This window comes from Stegastes partitus, unplaced genomic scaffold, assembly GCF_000690725.1.
Source record: "Stegastes partitus isolate 25-593 unplaced genomic scaffold, Stegastes_partitus-1.0.2 Scaffold1691, whole genome shotgun sequence".
Classification (NCBI taxonomy): Eukaryota; Metazoa; Chordata; class Actinopteri; family Pomacentridae; genus Stegastes; species Stegastes partitus.
Genome location: NW_007579422.1, coordinates 31088 through 45938, shown reverse-complemented (window position 1 = coordinate 45938; position 14851 = coordinate 31088). Strand labels below are relative to the sequence as shown.

General features: G+C 40.8%; 3 protein-coding genes across 3 annotated transcripts in view; 2 read left to right on the top strand and 1 right to left on the bottom strand.

Moving 5' to 3' along the window:
• The window catches only part of LOC103372077 (78 kDa glucose-regulated protein), a 3826-nt gene extending 2682 nt beyond the window's left edge, over positions 1-1144 (top strand). Inside the window, exons 7-8 of the mRNA XM_008301621.1 lie at positions 1-25; positions 136-1144. Of these exons, the coding sequence (XP_008299843.1) occupies positions 1-25; positions 136-704 (594 nt within the window). The 3' untranslated portion in view covers positions 705-1144. The remainder of the gene's footprint in view (positions 26-135) is intronic.
• Positions 1145-1323: 179 nt separating this feature from the next.
• rabepk (Rab9 effector protein with kelch motifs) lies at positions 1324-5179 on the bottom strand. The gene is made up of 8 exons (XM_008301610.1): positions 5001-5179; positions 4538-4596; positions 4298-4452; positions 3302-3457; positions 2957-3121; positions 2038-2187; positions 1742-1891; positions 1324-1585 (listed from the first exon to the last, which is right to left on the bottom strand). The coding sequence occupies exons 2-8, from the start codon at positions 4588-4590 to the stop codon at positions 1359-1361; spliced, it is 1056 nt and encodes a 351-aa protein (XP_008299832.1). The 5' UTR covers positions 4591-4596; positions 5001-5179; the 3' UTR covers positions 1324-1358.
• A 5016-nt stretch (positions 5180-10195) lies between these two features.
• On the top strand, positions 10196-13854 carry hspa5 (heat shock protein 5). The gene is made up of 8 exons (XM_008301611.1): positions 10196-10311; positions 10434-10665; positions 10776-10913; positions 11008-11120; positions 11229-11619; positions 11739-11976; positions 12067-12234; positions 12345-13854. The coding sequence occupies exons 1-8, from the start codon at positions 10196-10198 to the stop codon at positions 12911-12913; spliced, it is 1965 nt and encodes a 654-aa protein (XP_008299833.1). The 3' UTR covers positions 12914-13854.
• Positions 13855-14851: the final 997 nt, after the last annotated feature.

The window sequence follows — 14851 nt, the reverse complement described above, 5'->3', positions numbered from 1 at the left end:
ACTGTCACCATTAAGGTCTATGAAGGTAAGAGATGGTGTGAACTTTCCAAACAGGATTTTAATATTTGTGTTTTACCTGTTTATATACAGAGAGATACAAAATGTTTTACAAGCCTAATTATTGACTCTCTTTAGGTGAGCGTCCTCTGACGAAAGACAACCACCTTCTGGGCACCTTCGACCTGACTGGCATCCCCCCTGCCCCTCGTGGTGTACCACAGATTGAAGTCACCTTTGAGATTGATGTCAACGGTATTCTGCGTGTCACTGCTGAGGACAAGGGCACCGGCAACAAGAACAAAATCACAATCACCAATGACCAGAACCGCCTAACACCCGAGGACATCGAGCGCATGGTGAACGACGCTGAGCGCTTTGCTGATGAAGACAAGAAGCTGAAGGAGAGGATCGATGCCCGCAACGAGTTGGAGAGCTACGCCTACTCTCTGAAGAACCAGATCGGCGACAAGGAGAAGCTTGGTGGCAAACTGTCAGATGACGATAAGGAGGCCATTGAGAAGGCAGTGGAGGAGAAGATCGAGTGGATGGAGTCGCACCAAGATGCTGACCTGGAAGAGTTCCAGGCCAAGAAGAAGGAGCTGGAGGAGGTGGTCCAACCCATCATCAGCAAGCTTTACGGCAGTGCAGGCGGACCTCCACCTGAGGGCGCTGAGAGTGAGCAAGACGAGAAGGATGAGTTGTAGGCAGGTTTGAAGTCTTCTGTCGCCCCTTGCCTCTCTGGTTGTGGCATCTGTACATATTGAACTGATGGGACTCAAATAGTGAGAGGAAAGGCAGGGAAGGGGTGACAATGATAACAAGCAACCATACTGAAAGACTTCAACAAAAAAAAAAAGTTTCAGTGTGTAAGAGGTGTTCTCTTCGCTGGAAGGCGGAGATATTCGTCAGCCCGGATATGAGGCTTGTTGCTGCTGTTCTCAGGCAGTCCTGATAGGATTCTGTAATGGGGAGGGACTTAGTGGGGTGGATTATTGGGTGGGCAGGTATTTGTGGGTACATTGAGTAGAGTGTCTGTGGGATCAAGGGCTCTTTATGTTCACAGACAATGCTAAAAGTTATTTATTGAATCTGGTCATTGTACTTCTGGAAAGACATTGAAATAAATGTTTGATACAAACTGTTACTTGGCTGACTCCTGTTGAATTAACTTTCAAATTTAGGTTTCAAATTTTGGTATATACTGCCAAATGTGTTTCTATCCAATTATCGTGTTCAACACATATTCACTCCTGGCTCAAATGAGAGTAATTTAACCTTTTCTGTCAGTATGTGTAGCACAAGCTCTAAAAATCAGTCACTCTGTAGTACTTAATACTGTTTTATTACATCAAAGCTCTTCATGTCACAACAGTCACAATACAGTCATTAAATATGACACCCTGAGTGTCCATCCCTCCAAATACAAAAGCCAGATTGATTGTCTCAGAGGCTGCTGAGCTGTTGGCCTGCTCCTCATCCCCATTCCCCTCAGTGCACATCTTCCATGGCAACAGACACATGGAGTGGTCAAGGCGATTAGGTGGCACGTCTCCTTCAAATTTCATTAGGATCCATCTACTTTTGTCTGTAAGCAAAGAATATGACAATACACTGAAATTCATACAGGATATTTAAGAACAAAATGTTTTGTTTCTACCCACTGTAATTAAATGAACAGTTGTATAAGACATATTGATTTAAAGTAAACTATTATTCAGTCTGATATTTAAAGGCAGTGTACCAGTGTTGAATCTGTACATGGAGTTGGTGGCTCCATCTGCAGTCATCCCTCCAAATATGTAGATGTTTTTGCCCAGCGCCACAGCTGAGTGGGCTGCTACTCCAGGTGGGATATCTCCTTTGGCCTGCACTTTCTCCCACTTCATGCTCCCTTAAAACAGAAAACAGTTCAATTATGTTCAACTACAAATCTTAAAGCATTCCAGTACCACGATGCTCTAAATGTTTATCCTGTCAGGAAGCTGCTGGTGCACAGTGTGTTTTCTCTGACAATTCAAGAGATTCACATAGACTTACTTGAGTCAAGAGAGTACATGTCATTGTGGAATTTCTCTCCAGCCATGCCTCCATGAATGTAGATCTTTAAACCCACTGCTGTGATAATGTGGCCGTGTCTGGCTGGAGGTTGCCTGCCTTGTGTTTCTGGTTGGGACCAAGTGGAAGATACTGGAACACATTTCCATAAAAAAGTTTTAATATGCAGAGTTGATTATTGTTGTCATTTAAAAAAAACACATTTTTGGGGCATTTGTCAACACTTAATAATATGAACAATAACTACATCCCAATAACTGACACCTTCAATTGAATATGCTTTATTTTAGGGCAACTATTAAGTGTGTCAACTACGACCAAATAGATCTGACATTGTGAAACGCCACCAACAATCCAGAACCGATCTGTTACGAGGTAATACATTTCCGGAAATAATATGGAATCAGGTTGCATCAGACAGTAAAGCTTACATGAACTACATTTTTTTTGTTTTGTTTTCAGTCATTGTTTCAGATTAGATCTCTGCACACTCAGTACTAAGAGGAGGTCAGGTAAGCCAAAAAGAACTGAAAATGCCTGCAGGCGTCGCAGGTTTTTACAGGGCCAACTACTTTAATGAAACATGTCTGCACTTGTTTTATTTAACATGTGGCTTTTTATACGTAATAAATTCATATTGAGATTTGTTGCATGATCTCCTGAAACATCTGAAACGGTGATCAGCTTGAACCTATTAACACATTCAACACAACTTAATTCTGGCTTCCTTGTATTTCAGTCAAAATGTAACTTTGCCTTGAGGAAAATCTAAGCTGTGGGACTAAATGTCTTCACTTTGGTGCAATGTGATGTTTGAAAAATTTTGACCTTTGATCATTGGGAGTTAAGATGGAGTCAAGGCAAATTACATTGAAAAGCAGCAGGTTATTTTGACACAAACCTGTATCGAAGACATGAAGTTTGGGGTCTGAGACAGGTGCAGCTCCTGCTTCCCCACCAGAGAAGACATACAGTTTGTCCTCTAGGCAGGCTGAGCTGGTGTGGTAGGTCCTGGGACTGGGGAGTTTCCCATTCGCCACTACATTTTTCCAGCGAGGCTCACCGTCTGGACACACACAGAAGGTAACAAATCGTTCACTCAGTCTTTATGGTTACGTGATGACACGACGACCCAAGTTTACACTGTCACCAAAAACTACAACATTTGATTTCAAAGATTAACATGACCTCTTTGTGAGTATTAGAGATGACGACAGACGGCAAGTTGAGTTTAACTGGAGTTTACCTGTTAGTTGTACATTCTGGATGCAGCTGCGATTGCCAGTCTGCTGTGCCCCGCCAAACACCCACAGACTCTGTGGGTGGCTCTCTGGTACAAAGCTGCAGTGTTCATACCGCGCCTCCAAACCATCCCATTCTGCAATGTCCCATTCATGATTATCTGGCAAAAAGGGAAAGAAAAAAAAGCATGCAAATAAAGTCCTACGCGATCAGTTTGAAGGTCACACACTGCCAAGCAAATAACGAACCAAGCAAATAACGAATGTTGAATAAACAATGCTTTATCCCAATATCAACGTTAGCCCTTTGCAGCCTCCTAATTAAAGCAGGTGGACTATATTTATAATAAAATATATTATTCCAGAGCTGCTGCAGGAGCAGGGCACTGAACATTGTCAGGGACTCCTCACACCCTCTCCATAAACTGTTTGAACCATCAGGCAAACGTTTCTGGAGCATTAAAGGAAGAACCTCCAGAATGATCAACAGCTTCATTCCACAAGCTGTCAGAATGCTGAACTGCTGATCCAGATATGCAAACACTTCTTTATTTAAATTGCTTTACGTTATTGGATCCTGATGATATGCTCTCTTATCTTGCCTGTACTACTGTGTATGTACAGCAAAATGACAATAAACTTGATTTGATTACAATTATGAAACTTGGCACCAAAACATTCAACATTTTCGCAGCCTTATTTCCAACAATTTCTGTAAAATACACATTCTCTAACTTTGATTGTGATTTCATGAAGAGCAAATATTACACAGGCCTGGGTTAGGTCAAATTTATTGTTAGTGTGACTTCTTATGTCCAAAAGTCTGATGGTTTCTACAAAAATAATCCCAATTAAGATGCAATTTACCTAATGTCAAAGCAATCAAAAAATCTGTTTGATATCTTTTCTTGTAAACCTTAATGAAAAGTAGTTTATAGAGCACTGTGGTATGTAGACACTATATGAACTATAAAAGCCTCTCCATATATCTATTTTTTTACCTAGATTTATAATATGTGAATGTGAGAAACTGCCGCTGGGGTTGGCTCCCCCGACAATGAGGATTCTTCCTTTTCCTCCTTCTCCAGGTGGAACATATGTGCAGGTGTGACCCACACTCACACCTGGAGCATCTCCCCTGGGTATTAAAGAATACCTGTTGACAGCAAAAACAGTTTCAGAAGATGCAAGCTTTTATTTTAAACACCACAAGTCCAATGATCTTATTTTTATTTACTTACCATAATCCTTCTTTGGGTTTGTCTAGAGGGTCAAGTACAGGGAGAAACTCCATGGCTGTCTGAGAAATCAGAATAAAGCAACCTGGTGTTTATTGTGTCCTCGTGTTTGCCTTGTCGCTGATTATTTTACACTTTGGGTGGTGATCAGATGGGAGATAAAGAGGTAATACACTAGCAGCCAGGGTCACAATTTGACTATGATCTTAACTTCTGATATGATTTTACTATGATCTCACTACGGCTCTGAAGTAGCTAACGATATGCACAGAAAGTCTTGCGCGCAATGTAGCCACAAACGAAGCAACACAAATATTTATTAAGGTATGTCTATAATGCTACTTCTAGTTAATTATGGTTTGAAAGACATGGTGAAACGTAGCTTGAATTAGCAACAGTGCCACTGAGTTGTGAACACATCGAGAGCCATCAGTCCTCATTTGGGATATGCTTCGTCTACACTGACCTGCTCTTCCGGGTCTCTGCTACGTATCCTGTCATTTATCTGTAGTTCTTTCGCCCCATTTTCTAACGTTTAAACACGACAACAGGTTGTTTTTTTTTTCTTTAACAAAAGTACAACGGTAATTCGAGCGACACGAAAATGTACAATGAACTCGCTAGCATAAACACTCGTCTGCTAGCACGAGTGGAGCTCTACGTTGAAAACAGTACGTAAAGTGTTACGTTCGTTACGTTGTACGGTTCCAAACGTAGTTGCCGTAGTTACGGTGCTTCCCAGCGCGCATGCTCACACACAGTCGACCTTTTCCTACCATATAACCACCGGGCGTAGCAACTGGCCTGAAGTTGCTATTTTATCAAAAATAAAATATCAACGTGAGTTCCTCGTATTGCTCACAGAGAAGCCTGTTTAGGTTAAGTCACGCAAAAGTATGTCTTAAGTTTCCGTCTAACTTTTAAAGTACTATCTCCAACTTCAAGTGAAAAGGTAGGCTATGGGTGACATGTACACCACATTTAATTGCAAGTCGAAGCTAGCTAGTTGTGCTAAGTTACCCCCACCAAAGTACAACATCCTTCAAGATACTTGACAAGCATTTATGGGCAAGTACGTCTTAGTTAGCTGGGACAAAAATGCCCTTCACACTGGCTGCATAGTAAAAAAAAAAATCAAACATAAATTGACTTATCTTTGGTTAGCCAAACAAATATGTCATGAAATAGCCCCAATGGAAAAAGGGATTTTTTTAAAAATTTAATTTGGGCTGAATAGAAGAGTCCTCTTAGCATCTGTAGAGGAGGAATGCCATTGAAAGTTAGGTAATATTGTTCAGACCTCTTGTGAGTTAAAAAAAAAAAAAAAAAAAGCACTCAGAAGTTGTATCTTGGTCAGTTTTGTAAAAGTCTTCTAAACTGTTGGCCAGACAGCCATCATTTTCACTTCTTATCCACTCACAGGAGCAAAATGTGACACAATCATGCACTGCAGCCCCCAAATGGTCAGATTATTACAAACTACATGTTATATTTTCATTTTATTGGTTTAAGTAAGCCAGAATCTACTCTATGAAGGACAGACCGCTCTATCCCTCATAGAGTAGTCGAGAGTAAAACTCACCTGCCTGTGTTTCTGCTTCATGAGATCATCAGTCCTCCACATTTCCTGTAAAATGTGTAAGCATCTGTCCTTAAGATACAATACTGCATGAATCTGGATTTAGTGCTAATGCAGAGAATGGTATGACAGTGAAACAGTTTTCAGACTGAAGGTCGTGAGCCCACATCAGCTGTTGAGTATACTTACAAACCGCCAAATACACAATAGATCAACAAACAGGCAAATATACCAACAGCAGAAATGGAGAATAGAGTAGCAAGGGGAGATGAGACATCTTGTGGTTGTGTAGATGTTGCAGAAACTGCACACATTTTCCCAGAAAAGCATACCTAAACTGACACAACTTCAATAGTATTGCAAGGAAACCTACTATTGCTTGTACACTTTAAATGGAAAATACATTGAAACTTGCAAAGCAAACCTGCATGCATGTTGCCACATCTTCAATTAGCCAATATTTCAAATGCAGGCAATAGATGCATGTTAAAGTAATGCCATTGGTTTTTCTTGTCTTTCCGTGAGTTGTTTCTTCAGGTAGGTACAGTGGGATGATTTGCAGGGCATTTAGCTGACAGTCCTGTCACAAGACTGCATTTCATAGTATGCCCAGTAGGCTGTGCCATTGTATGTTTTTGGTAAAAATTCTGCTTTTGTAGCAACTTTAACTACATTAGAACAAAATGTGTTCTCCATAGGACTTAAAAAAAATAAAGACTAACAAAATGTATTATTCCCATTGCTATTAAATTGTCCTTTTTATTAGGCTATAATAATTATTTAGAATATCACATGTTACTTTATGGTCTTTGTGATTCAAATTTGGTCTTGTGACATGACACTGACAGTGATAGTATATAACAATACAATAACATTTAGTGCTTATAGAGAAAAAAAAGAAAAGTATTATTCAACAGACTACAAGTATAATCTTGGGTATTAAAATAGGAGGAAATGAAGATTTATTTTTGATAATTTAACACCACAAAACCACAGATAATAGTTGCTACAAAGAGTTGTATTCTGTCAGAGAACCAGTGAAGTTTTGTGTTGAAAAGTAAACAATGAAAACACTTTAATGCCAGAATTTAGTGTGCTTGGTTATCTGTCTATAAGTGTAGCCCTGTGATAGACTGGTGACCTGTCCAGGGTGTCTCCTGCCTTCACCTTAAGTCAGCTAGGATAGACTCCAGCCCCCCCACGACCCTAGTGAGGATTAAGAGGTGTATAGATGATGGATGGATGGACTTCTATGCCAACCATGAGACAGAAATTTACAAAGTTACAACAAAGACAAGGCAAGGATTTAAAAGTCAAGAATAAACTTTAGTTAAAATTGGTTTGTAAGAAATTGTAAAAGAGGCAGCTGTTTATGATCAATCAACCTAAGGTTTGGTCCCTCTGGGAATTTGCTATTCCTGCATCTGATGTTTCACTTCCTCCATAATTTAGCCAGCAGCATAGCTCCTCCTAGAGTTCATGGTGATGTTCCACTCTTTGATGTTTAAGTCAAGAGCTCGTGACAAAAGTTCAAATGGAGAAGAGGACATGTTTCTGAAGAAAAGGCAGAATTCAGCCAGGATTTCTAGATCTCCTTTGATGCACTGCTCAACCCGGGCTGGATCAATTCTTAAGACAGTCAGCTTTTTCAGTTCAGCCCAGTTCAGTTCAGTTCAGTTCAGTTCAGTTCAGCCCAGTTGAGTTGAGTTGAGTTGAGTTTGATTGTTTTTCCTTTATCATCAAAAGTTTTTGTTGAATCGAAAGAAAATAGAACAATACTCACAAAAGGTCAGCAAGCAGTGAGGTATCAATACACCAGCGGTCTATAAGAAAGAATTCTCCATGAAAAGCAAGATCACTTAACATTAAAGCAGATAAAGCAGTGCATCATTCCTCAGAAGAAATCTTTGGTGATTTTCTATATTTTTTCTTGCAGTCAACAGATTGATCGTTTTAGTCGTACCAAATGAAGGGCTCACTGAAAGTACATTTTCATAGATTTTTGACTAAGCTGTGGTTCTCTGTGTTAAAGCTGTTACTTTGGAGATCACTTCAGCTTAGTCCCTCGGAAAAAGTCAAATAAGGCAAAATCTGTTGTGTCATTTCTTTAGAGACTGGACTTGTTCTACTTCTAGTAAACACAAACAAAAGATATAGTTTTGATGATATTTTATGTCTTTCCTGTCATAAAATCAGTGAAAATTATAATTAAGCCAAACACAAGTGACACATTACACTTAGTCAAACTTTGACAGGCTTAAGTTTGCACATTAGATAGATAGATAGATAGATAGATAGATAGATAGATAGATAGATAGATAGATAGATAGATAGATAGATAGATAGATAGATCTAGTGCTAGTTCTTTATTGAGCCATAATGGAAATTGCAGTGGAGCAGCAGCAATTTCTATATCACAAACCACACATAACTTAGATTGAGCTGACAGGACACAGAAACTACGAAAAAGATTTAGAATCCGACAAGATAGAACTGTAGCAGTGCAAATTAAAGTTGAATGTACTGCGTCAGGGATTTAGTCTGAAGTACAATGTGGGCTCATGTTAAAGTTTAATCATCAACTTATTTACCAGCTATATTTCAATGCTGGACTCTGTAGTAAAGGTGTGGGCATTCTGATGAAACACCCAGACAATCCACTTTATCTGATGTAACCTTCTGTCACGTTATGGTCATTTCCTATGTATGATACCAGCACGTGTCCACACAGTCGCGCCCCTTCAAACAACAACTAACGAGCGTCAATCCAATTCATGGAGTCACATCATAAACATAAATGCAAACTTTAAAATATGTGAAATGTAAAACTGTATACATCCGCGGGCATTGGATTGGCGTGTTGTTGTTGTTGTTGCATCAGCGGTGTTCGCGCGTCGGCATTTGTTGTGACTTCGCTGCAAATAAGCGGCGGCCAGCATGGCAGATCGAGCCAATCAGCGCGATCCAGCGAGCAGCCGCTCAGCCAATCACAGGCTTGTCCGACGGGACTCGAGACTGCTTATGAATAAAAAGAGCGCAGTTCGTTCAACATCATTTCATGGAGACAAGAGTTCATCCCAGTACAAAGAAGAGACAAGACTTGCTGCGAGAGGCGTTTTCAAGTTGATTCACTGACAGCACTTCCATTGAGGTAAGTGTAAACTTTGATGTGGTTATGATAATGCAGTATCTTAATATTTAGTGTTTTCTACAAGGCTAAAAAGTGTTTTGACAGTTTACTGTAATAAAGGTTGACGTTGGAGCTACCCGAAGGAAAACGTTATTGTAGCCTTTTAAATCAAGTGTGATTTAGCCCTGAGGTGTCAATTTCAACAAGTTACTCAGAGGTCCTTAAAAACAAAAACATATGAGTCAAAAACGTTGCCATGAAATTATTATATATCAATATTATTGTCTATTATCACTGAGTGAATCTTTTTAAACTAACTTATATATTAGTCCTCATCAAAACTACCAATATTCATTATTTTAAACCTTTATATGTCATTTACATTGTACAATTATTATTATTTTTTTAAATCAAAAAATATAAGAGCTATGTGGATTCTTTTTTCTGTCACAGTTTGGGATATGTCAACAATTAGTAACATTAATTCTGATGCATTTGTTTTTAAGCATTGTCAGATTTTTAGTAAAACTCACACTCGGTACTAGACAAAATCTGCATCTAAAACTCTCTCTGAGTCAGATTTTTGAGCAATATCAGTCCTGATCATAACTACCAAATATTTATTTATTTTCACAATTTTAACCCTTTCAGTGCTTCAGTTTGTTTACAAATTATCACTTGTTTTTTTTATGAAAAAAAATCTAAAGAAAAAATGTATTATTTTCAATATAATGAAATCGAACAATCTTACAAGAATTTATTGGTAAAGACTTCACTTGTACAGTTAATTCAAACTCTGAGCTCCATACATAACATTGAGCATTCCCATTAGCTGCTAGCTGCATGAATTTGGGGCATGAGCCCATGTCATGAATGCAAGGCCGTGTTTGTTTACATGATTTTTCTTCTCCTCAGATATTTTTTTCATAGATTCAAATACAAAGAAGCAAAGATGAAGCTGTTGTGGGTTGTTCTGCTGGTGGTCGGCACCGTGTTTGCTTGTTTTGCCGATGAGGAGGAGAATGTGGGGACTGTGATTGGAATCGACTTAGGAACCACCTATTCCTGGTAAGAATTAATATGACTTCAGACTTGATTGTTTTAGAAGACAGTGCAATGATGCCACTTTTAAGTTAAATGCTACTGAAAATAAGGCTGTACTTTAAGCATTCTGAAATGTTTTCCTGCAGCGTTGGAGTGTTCAAGAATGGCCGTGTGGAGATCATCGCCAATGACCAGGGTAACCGCATCACCCCCTCATTTGTGGCCTTCACCAGTGAGGGTGAGCGTCTGATTGGTGATGCTGCCAAGAATCAGCTGACCTCTAACCCTGAGAACACGGTCTTTGATGCCAAAAGACTGATTGGTCGCACTTGGGGCGACTCCTCTGTGCAGCAGGACATCAAGTACCTGCCCTTCAAGGTGAGCTTCTACTCTTAGAGGTTTTAAGTGTTCGTTATGATTGTAGGATATTTGGATAATGTTTGAGTAAAACACTTGGTGTATTAATATTAATCCACTTTCTTCTCAAGGTCACTGAGAAGAAGAGCAAGCCCCATATCCAGGTTGACATCGGTGGCGGCCAGATGAAGACATTTGCTCCCGAGGAGATCTCTGCCATGGTGCTGACCAAGATGAAGGAGACTGCTGAGGCTTACCTGGGCAAGAAGGTACAAACAGTGTCTAAGAATGTACATCAGAAATGTACCAGTCCTAAAAAAAAAAAATAGCAGAGAATTAAATTTAGTTTTTTCTTTTTCCTAGGTCACACATGCTGTGGTCACTGTCCCTGCCTACTTCAATGATGCCCAGCGCCAGGCCACCAAGGATGCTGGAACCATCGCTGGTCTGAATGTTATGAGAATCATCAATGAGCCGTAAGTGTCCAACAAAAAATGGACACATCAAAAATTTATGATTTGAAATTGTAAAACATTTTCCTCCCTTCCTCTGTGATGACACATCCTGTTAATTTTATCCTTTAGAACTGCTGCTGCCATTGCTTATGGCCTGGACAAGAGGGGTCACGAGAAGAAAGTTCTAGTGTTCGATCTGGGTGGTGGCACCTTTGACGTCTCCCTTCTGGCCATTGACTATGGTGTGTTTGAAGTGATGGCCACCAACGGTGACACTCATCTGGGAGGTGAGGACTTTGACCAGCGTGTCATGGAGCACTTCATCAAGCTGTACAAGAAGAAGACTGGCAAAGATGTGCGCAAAGACAACCGTGCTGTGCAGAAGCTGCGTCGTGAGGTTGAGAAGGCAAAGAGGGCACTGTCTGCCCAGCACCAGGCCCGTATTGAGATCGAGTCCTTCTTTGAGGGAGAAGACTTCTCTGAGACCCTGACCCGTGCCAAGTTTGAAGAGCTGAACATGGTATGTTATCAGTTCAGCTATGTTAAAATACTGCACAATGACAACTTTATCTGATTTCATGTTTGACAACCTATTAACCTTTTTTTTAAAAAAAAACAAAACAAAACCATCTCATCTAGGACCTTTTCCGTTCCACCATGAAGCCTGTGCAGAAAGTGCTGGAAGACGCTGACATGAAAAAGTCTGACATTGATGAGATTGTCCTGGTTGGAGGCTCCACCCGTATCCCCAAAATCCAGCAGCTGGTGAAGGAGTTCTTCAATGGCAAGGAGCCCTCCAGAGGCATCAACCCTGATGAGGCTGTGGCTTATGGAGCTGCTGTGCAGGCTGGAGTGCTCTCTGGAGAGGAGGATACTGGTAAGTCATCACCCTCCATAGATTATTTATTATAATAGATGTAGCTAACAAACTTGATCTTGTTTTCTTAATGTCTTTTTACTCTTGCAGGTGATGTGGTTCTTCTGGATGTGTGCCCCCTGACTCTTGGTATTGAGACCGTTGGAGGAGTGATGACCAAACTGATCCCCAGGAACACTGTGGTGCCCACCAAGAAGTCCCAGATCTTTTCTACAGCTTCTGATAACCAGCCTACTGTCACCATTAAGGTCTATGAAGGTAAGAGATGGTGTGAACTTTCCAAACAGGATTTTAATATTTGTGTTTTCCCTGTTTCTATACAGAGCGATACAAAATGTTTTACAAGCCTAATTATTGACTCTCTGTAGGTGAGCGTCCTTTGACGAAAGACAACCACCTTCTGGGCACCTTCGACCTGACTGGCATCCCCCCTGCCCCTCGTGGTGTACCACAGATTGAAGTCACCTTTGAGATTGATGTCAACAGTATTCTGCGTGTCACTGCTGAGGACAAGGGCACCGGCAACAAGAACAAAATCACGATCACCAATGACCAGAACCGCCTAACACCCGAGGATATCGAGCGCATGGTGAATGACGCTGAGCGCTTTGCTGATGAAGACAAGAAGCTGAAGGAGAGGATCGATGCCCGCAACGAGTTGGAGAGCTACGCCTACTCTCTGAAGAACCAGATCGGCGACAAGGAGAAGCTTGGTGGCAAACTGTCAGATGACGATAAGGAGGCCGTTGAGAAGGCAGTGGAGGAGAAGATCGAGTGGATGGAGTCGCACCAAGATGCTGACCTGGAAGAGTTCCAGGCCAAGAAGAAGGAGCTGGAGGAGGTGGTCCAACCCATCATCAGCAAGCTTTACGGCAGTGCAGGCGGACCTCCACCTGAGGGCGCTGAGAGTGAGCAAGATGGGAGGGATGAGTTGTAGGCAGGTTTGAAGTCTTCTGCTGTTCCTTGCCTTTCTGGTTGTGGCATCTGTACGTACTGAACTGATGGGACTCAAATAGTGAGAGGAAAGGCAGGGAAACTTCTGCAAGAATTAAAAATAAGTTTCAGTGTATAGGAAGTGTTCTCTTCGCTGGAAGGCGGAGATATTCGTCAGCCCGGATATGAGGCTTGTTGCTGCTGTTCTCAGGCAGTCCTAATGGGCTTTAGTAATGGGAAGGGAAGTAGTGGGGTGGATGATCGGGTGAGCAGCAGGTATTACTAAGCAATGTGGTAAAAAGGCAAGTTGGCCTGTCATAACAGGTGCAGCAAGGAGAGTTGAGATATAAATCAAGCAACCTAAGTGTGTGCATGTCCATTCAGGCCTGAGAAGAGGTGTTTCAGCCAAAACAACTGAAAACTCCTTCAGGTGTGTGATGTTGTGTACAGGGCCTAAAACTGTAAAGAAAGATGCTTGGACTATATATTTTTTCTGTTTGTAAAACATGAATACTGAGATTTGTCACATGATCTCCTGGAACATCATCAGGAATTGTGATCAGCTAACATCTCCTAACGCATTCAACCCAAGTTAACTCTGATTTTTTGATGTTTCCACGGTCATTCAGTGAAAATCTAACTGTGCCTTGAGGACAGTCTAAGCTGTGGGACACTATGGCTTCATGTTGGTGCAATGTGATGTTTGAAGTATTACGACTTTTGATCACTGGGGATCAAGGTGGAATTAAAGCTGATTCCATTACACTGCTCGTTAGTTATTTTAAGCCGCAGATTAATTTGACACTTGCCTGTTGTACAGACATGACGTTTGGGGCCTGAGACAGGTCCTGCTTCCTCACTGGACAAGACATACAGTCTGTCCACGAGGCAGGCTGAGTTGTGTGGTTTGCACTATTACACTTATTTTTTATTTTCAGTTACTTTTATTTTTTTTTTAGCTATTTTTATATTTTTGTGTTGTACTTTGTACCTCACTGTATATTTATTGTTGCACCAACCCACCAGAACAAATTCCTCATATTGTGTGAACTATACCTGCCAATAAATCTGTTTCTGATTCTGATGTCCTGGAACTCACTGTCTGGACACAAATATCCATACTTATTGCACAGAATGGATTGGAGTCTGTTTACTAAAATCTGTGGTCAAAAATTGTACAATCAGTCCTTACGGTCATGTGAAAAACCCGAACAGATAATTTCACACATCGTCGTCCTCTTTGATTGAAGCCTTTTTTTCCAATCTGTGAAAGCACCTGAGGTCTATGCTGTTATAGAAGAGTATAGCATGCCAGGTGAATTTAAATTGGAATTTACCTGTTCGTTGTACATTCTGGATGCAGCTGTGATTTCCAGTCTGCTGTGCTCCGCCAAACACCCAAAGGTACAAAGCTGCAGTGTTCATCCCTCAGAACCTTCCCATTCTGCAAGGTCTCATTCATGATTACCTGGACGGAAAACACACAAAACAATTTAAATAGAGCCCTATGCTTTCAGCTTCAAGGGAACACACTTTCCAGGACAGAACAAATAATGAATTTCGCTAAATAATCAACTGCCCTACATAATGGAGCTCTCCGCTGAAAACAGTATGTAAATTGTTAGGTTGGTTATGTTGTGGGTTGATACCAGTTCCAAATGTAATTGCCCTCGTTATAGGGTTTCCTGCCCAGACGATCCACCTATTCTTAACATCCAGCCACTAAACATAGCAACTAGCTACTGCAAAGTTCCTATTTTATCACACTGTGAATTCCTCGCACGGTTCCCAAAGAAGCCTCTTTGGCTTAAGACACTCAGAAGTGTATCTACCAGTTTTTGTCTCTCCTTAAAATCCCTATGTTATGTATTACTGGTGAAAAGTAAAAAGGTGGGCTATGGGTGAATCTGCCACACTGCTTTTTTGCAGTGATAATTCCAAC